The sequence below is a fragment of the Nanorana parkeri genome, unplaced genomic scaffold (genome assembly GCF_000935625.1).
Source record: "Nanorana parkeri isolate BGI_ZX_2015 unplaced genomic scaffold, ASM93562v1 scaffold135, whole genome shotgun sequence".
NCBI classification, from domain to species: domain Eukaryota; kingdom Metazoa; phylum Chordata; class Amphibia; order Anura; family Dicroglossidae; genus Nanorana; species Nanorana parkeri.
The window spans coordinates 2,144,557-2,150,412 of NW_017306403.1; the positions used below are offsets into that span (position 1 = coordinate 2,144,557).

The 5,856-nt window shown below is 46.4% G+C and overlaps 1 protein-coding gene across 2 annotated transcripts in view; it reads left to right on the plus strand.

Moving 5' to 3' along the window:
- The window catches only part of RAB7A (RAB7A, member RAS oncogene family), a 35,015-nt gene extending 31,477 nt beyond the window's left edge, over nucleotides 1-3,538 (plus strand). For both annotated transcript variants that reach the window (XM_018553942.1, XM_018553941.1), the window contains 3 exons: nucleotides 101-319; nucleotides 1,622-1,750; nucleotides 3,282-3,538. In XM_018553942.1, the coding sequence (XP_018409444.1) occupies nucleotides 101-319; nucleotides 1,622-1,750; nucleotides 3,282-3,377 (444 nt within the window). In that variant the 3' untranslated portion in view covers nucleotides 3,378-3,538. The remainder of the gene's footprint in view (nucleotides 1-100; nucleotides 320-1,621; nucleotides 1,751-3,281) is intronic.
- The last annotated feature ends 2,318 nt before the right edge of the window (nucleotides 3,539-5,856 follow it).

Below are 5,856 nucleotides of genomic sequence, written 5' to 3' on the forward strand. Positions count from 1 at the left end.
GCTTGATGACCATTCTGTGTGTAAATAAGGTATCCCCAATTTTTGCACTCATAGATCAAACTCTAAATGTCGTCTAATAAGTTTTCTCTCTCCTCTGTAGATATGGGACACAGCTGGGCAAGAGCGGTTCCAGTCACTTGGTGTGGCCTTCTACCGGGGGGCGGACTGCTGCGTTTTGGTGTTCGATGTCACTGCACCCAACACGTTCAAAACCTTGGACAGCTGGAGAGATGAATTCCTCATTCAGGCCAGTCCACGAGACCCTGAAAACTTTCCCTTCGTCGTCTTGGGAAATAAGATAGACCTTGAAAACAGACAAGTAAGATTTTATTTTTTTTCTAGTCCATGACATAAACACGGCCGAGAGCTCTGAGAAGGCAGGGAAGCTGGTTAGGCTGAGCTTTGAGTCAACTGCTGGGAGGAAGAAGCTGGTTGAGTTGAGATGCAAACTCACTGCTGGAAGGGAGGAGCCGACATGCGGAGTCCCTACTGCAAGGAGAGAGCAGGGTGAGCTGAGATGATGAATCGCTGCTGGGAGAGCTGAGCTGCTGAGTCACTGATGGGAGGGGGGAGCTGAACTGCTGAGTTACTGTTTGGAGGGTATGGAAGGGTGAGTTGAACCTCTACAACAGTGGGGTTGCTCTACTAAAGGCAAATGGCTGTTCACATTGCAAGGACTTTTTTTAGATCCGGTAAGCCTTGCTGACTTTCATGCAAAGTGAAGTTTACCATATTCGCTAAGGTAAGGGAAAATTCCCTTGCAAGATGAATAGCCTATTTTCCTTTAGTAAATCAACCCCAATGACTTCAGTGCTACAGTTGTGAACTTTGTGGATGTATTGCTTCACAGTGCCTGCAGCTACCGAGGTCAATGAGGACTTCTTTTTTTTTTTTTTAAGCTCAGTTGTCACTTTGTTAAGAATATGTTTTTAATACTTGTATGTCCCTGACCTCGCTAAAGATTGCCTTTAGAGTCCTGTGAAGACAGTGTCTGAGCTTAAAGGAGAGCGGAAATCACTCATCATAGTTCGAGCCGACGTCTGCCATTGAAATTGTCACACATCGGCTCAATAGATCAGGAAGTGAGCGAACACATACCGTCGCTCGCTCGCTCACTTCTCGATCCTGTCCCTGCAGAGAGCCGTGACTGTCAGTTACTGCACCCCGCAGGGATTCCCCCCCCTCTCTGATCCTCCAGCACTGACCTGGAGGAACGAACAGGTTAGGGGGCGGGCACAGCTGGCTCTGCCTCTAGATAGGTAGAGCCCCCTGTTAATCAGCCAACTGGGTGGATCTCGACAGTATTGTCGGGATCCATCCCGACTGCAGCGCAGAGCAATAGCCCGCTATATACTGAGCTTTGGATCACGGGAGGAGGTTAGTATATGTCCTCCCCTGACCCTACAGAAAACTATGGAATAAAAGGGTTACCACATAATTCTCTTAAGTTCCCTGGTGTTCAGGCCCTGTCATGGTCTTGTGTTTTACTTCCTGCAGCCTGGGCTTCCCTAAGCAGATGAGAGAAGATCTCAAACAAAGCATCTTATTGATCAGGGTTGTCCAAATACTTTTTAGCCATATGATCACATCTCTTATCATTGCTGTGCCCTTCTCCACACAGGTCACCACAAAGCGAGCACAGGTCTGGTGTCATAGCAAAAACAACATCCCGTACTTTGAAACCAGTGCTAAAGAGGCTATCAACGTGGAGCAGGCTTTCCAGACCATTGCACGGAATGCACTTAAACAGGTAAGAAGCGTATGCCGGGCTTTATACTTCCTGGCTTTCGTTTGGTTGAGATCAACTTAAAGAAACTTCTGCTCCAGAGATAGCTCTGCACAGTTTGTAATTCCTCTGCGCAGAGCTCCCTCTCATTACATCACTTTGATATCATCGATTTTGCAGTGTTCCGATGCACTTAAACATATCACAATACAATCTTCTATACTCATCAAGAGACGGAGGCGGCTGATGTGTAGAAGTTTGCATGCCGTGGCTGAGGCCATAATGATTAAAAGGGATTTTTATCTTCTTTGCTCCGTGTCCCATCTGGTTGAGTCATTATAGAAGAATGAAGTTCTGCAGCAAAGTGAAAACTGGAAATTATCATGAATGTGCCGAGATATTGGCAGCAGCATTTTAAGGTGGAAGTAAAGAAAACCGAATCAATCATGCTTCATAAAGTTTTAAAGATTTATAAAAACTTTTACTTTTTTAGGGATACAGCAGTTGCTATCGGCAACCATTTCTCTTGCCGTCTATAGGAAGAGGCTCCTCTCCTGAATATAGCAGAAGGTCTCTCACACGGTGATCAGCAGGCTTCTACAGGGGTTATTTGCATGAACTCTGGTCTTAAAGGAGAGCTATTGGGAGAGTAAAATTTTCTCTTCCGGATACTGTGAGCCGGTGTGTGACACTGCAGCTGTCACATGCCCGTTGTATAGATCGAGAGCTGAGCGATCACAAATTTGCTGATCATTCAGCTCACTGTCTTCTCCCTGCAGAGAGCGGTGACTGTCCTCCATGCAGGAGTTCCCCTCTCTCTCCGTTCCTCCAGCACTCACTGGAGGGGCAGACGGGAGGGGGCGGGCACATCTGGCTCTAGAGAGGCGGAGCCAGCTGTCAATCAGGCAGCTAGCTGGGTGGATCCCAACAATTTTGTCTCTTTCCCTGCTGCATCGCGGCTCTGCGCTGTCAGCTTATAGTGGGCAGTAGCCCGCTATAAGTTGAGTTTGGTTCACAAGAGTACATTAGTTATGCCCTCCTGTGACCCAAAACAGAAGTAAAGCCAAAAAAGGTCTTTTTATCTGGGCTCCAAGCACACCTAAACACAAAAATTCTATATATTGCAGCTTACCAGCCCTTAGATATGGTGGCTGCATGAGTTTTTTTTTTGGTTTTTTTGGGGGGTTTTTTCAAGCTGGGGAAAATACCGGTTGATACCCAGAAATGGAAGTATCGGGGATTCCCTTGTAGCATCGGAGAAGGCTCGGGACCAGCTAGTACAGTGGTGGCGAACCAGGGCACTCCAGCTGTGCCAAAACTACAAATCCCAACGTGCATCTGCTGCTGGGAGTTATGTCTGTGGCTGTCGGAGACTTGCAATGCCTCATGGGACCTGTAGTTCCAAAACAGCTGGAGGGCCAAGGTTCGCCACCACTGAGCTAGTATATGCAGGAGTGGGTGTTGAATTGAATGAGCAAAACACAGGTTCACTTTACAGAGAGATCTCAGTGGAATTCAACATCTTCTCACTTTTTATTCTCTTTTTCTCCAATAGGAAACAGAGGTGGAGCTCTACAACGAATTCCCAGAGCCCATTAAACTGGACAAGAACGACCGGTCAAAGGGCTCGGCAGAGAGCTGCAGCTGCTGAGAGGGAGAGGAAGGCGACAGCAGAGCCCTTCACTAACAGATATCACACTTAGGCCTTCGAACACGAAACCCTCTCTCTTCCCTGCCCAGAGTGTCAAGGAATAAATATTAATCTCCTGCACCCTCTCCAGCTCCCAGGCACCGGTCCAAAAATTAAAAAAAAAAAAGCAAAAAAACAAACAAAACCGAAACCAACACTTGTATTATAAGCAGAACAGCCATTGTTTTTTTTTTTTCTCACCCCACTTCCTGTGGACTACTCGACCTTGTCTGGTTAACCCCTCTGTAGCCAAGAGGCCTGTAACCCCTCCCATCCTTGGCTTTGCAGGCCCCTTTGGGGACAGAGCGGTTAACATTTACATACTGTTTGAACGTTAATTTTTGTGTCTTGCGGAGAGACAGGTTTTCTTTGTGACTTTTTTTTTGTTTTCCTTTTTACAGTTTTTTGTGTATAATTAACCTATTTTTCATGACTTTAAATAATCCCTTTTTAATTGTTCCGTGTCCCGTTGGAAGGCTCTAATCAGGCTGCATATCCTGTGATAGGCAGAGGTAGGTAACCTGCAACCACGCCGCTGCTGGCGGGCGCATTAACTTCTGCTGCAGCACCCTGGGACTTTTAGGCCTTGCGCACACGCAGGCTTCAGTTTGTATCGGAGCATTGTGTACAGCAAAGCCATTGCAGAGCTTCCAGGTAAGCTTCGAGCAGCTTTTTGTTAAAGCCTTTAAAGAACCAATCAGCTCCAGTTTGGTAAAACACAAATCTTATTGGTAGTCGTGACTGTCGCTTTAAACGAGCTGCAACACTACTTAAACCTAATTAAAAGCCTGCTAGCTGCTTGTTTAAAGTGACAGCGCACCCATTAAGATCTGTGTTAACATCCCCATAGGCTGAAGGTTTCTTTAAAGGCCTCAACAAAGCTTCTGGAAACTTGCTGACTTTCTTACAAAATGCTTTGTGGAGTCTTGCCATACACCCGGCTCTTCCTCAGGCGGACGCCGCGCGCGCCAGGCTTCGGCCCGTCTTCGGCATAGGCGCGCCAGGTTGCCTACGTGCGCCGTTCTCCTTTTTTTTTGCAAGCTCAGCACCCGGTCTCCACTAGGTTTTTTTTTGCGTCTTGTACGCATCTGTTATTGCTTGTTTACTTTTAAACTAATCATTACTTTTACAGACTCCATGTATTATGTAACGCTTCTTTAGGGCGGAAAAAAAAAAGTGAAAAATCATATAGAACATGTTAATATATGCAACCAATTAAAATGTATAAATTAGTGTAAGATTATTGTTTTTTTTTCTTTTTGATTGAAGTATTGGAGCACAGGTATTTAGACAGTAAAGGACATGTATTGTATTATGTTTTGCGTACTTTGCCTGCAAATGTTCGGCCGGTAAAAAAAAAAAGAAAACGCAGCTTTTAGGCACTGTAGAAAGTTCTGGCGATTGGGTAAAGCGCACCAGTCTCCTAGACTCGCCGGTGGTGGCCGTTTTCCAAATACAAAATGGTTGATGCGCCGTAAGAAGGGGGCCGCTGCTTTTTTTGTTTTTTAAAAGAGTTAGTTATAACCCGCTCCGTTCTTCATTTCATTATATGAGCTGTCTTTAGCTCCTTCATGACTTCATTTGGTCTGTGGTGTGCATTACTGGACTCTATTATATGTCTCAGTACACTTATTAAGTCGTCGTGGGCACAGTGGGGGAGATAAAGGCTTTCCTGGAAAGGGTTAACCTCTTCATTTACTTAGGGGGATGGCTCTTCATTGACTTGCTGCCCTGGGCTCTCTTGTAGGTTGCCCCTGCTGGCCTCCATTCCAGATATGCTAGTTGCCGGGCTGTCACTTGCCTCCTCCAGTATTAACGCTTTGAGTCTCTGGCCTGGAACAGGTATGGGTTGAGTGCAATCAGAACGCACAATCCTTACTTGCAGCGGGTGAGTGCCTCAGAATGGACTGAAGTCAGGATCGGCGTGACAGTCGCATGACTGCACTTTTTTTGTAATCGGACATCTGCCGCGGCAGCTTGCAGATTTTTCAGGACCTGGCTTGTTTTAGGCCCAAATGAGCATTCGGGTTTAATTGGCTAAATGCATTCCTGGTGCATTCAAGTCAAGGTGTGCACAATCTTTCTTCAGCCACGGCCCGAATCGAAAAGCCCGTTCCCTGGCAGCATGCAGCGGAGATGGGGACCCTTGCTCTCTTCGTGGAAGCAGCAGCATCTCTGCAAGAGTTCTGACAAGTCAAGTTCTGAGTCAGAGCAGGCATGAGCTTTGCTGATTGCAGAGCTGGAGGGTGTGCTGGAAGTCTGCAGAGAGACCACTGCTTCTGCACAGAGGATCCCACTCTGCGGCATGCTGGCAAGGGACGGGCTTTTCTATTGGGGTTGTGGCTGCTCTTGAAATAACAAAAGCAAATTGAACACCCTTTAGTATTATTGCATCTGCAATGTATTTATTGATTTGATGTACACAGAGTTCAACTGGCTT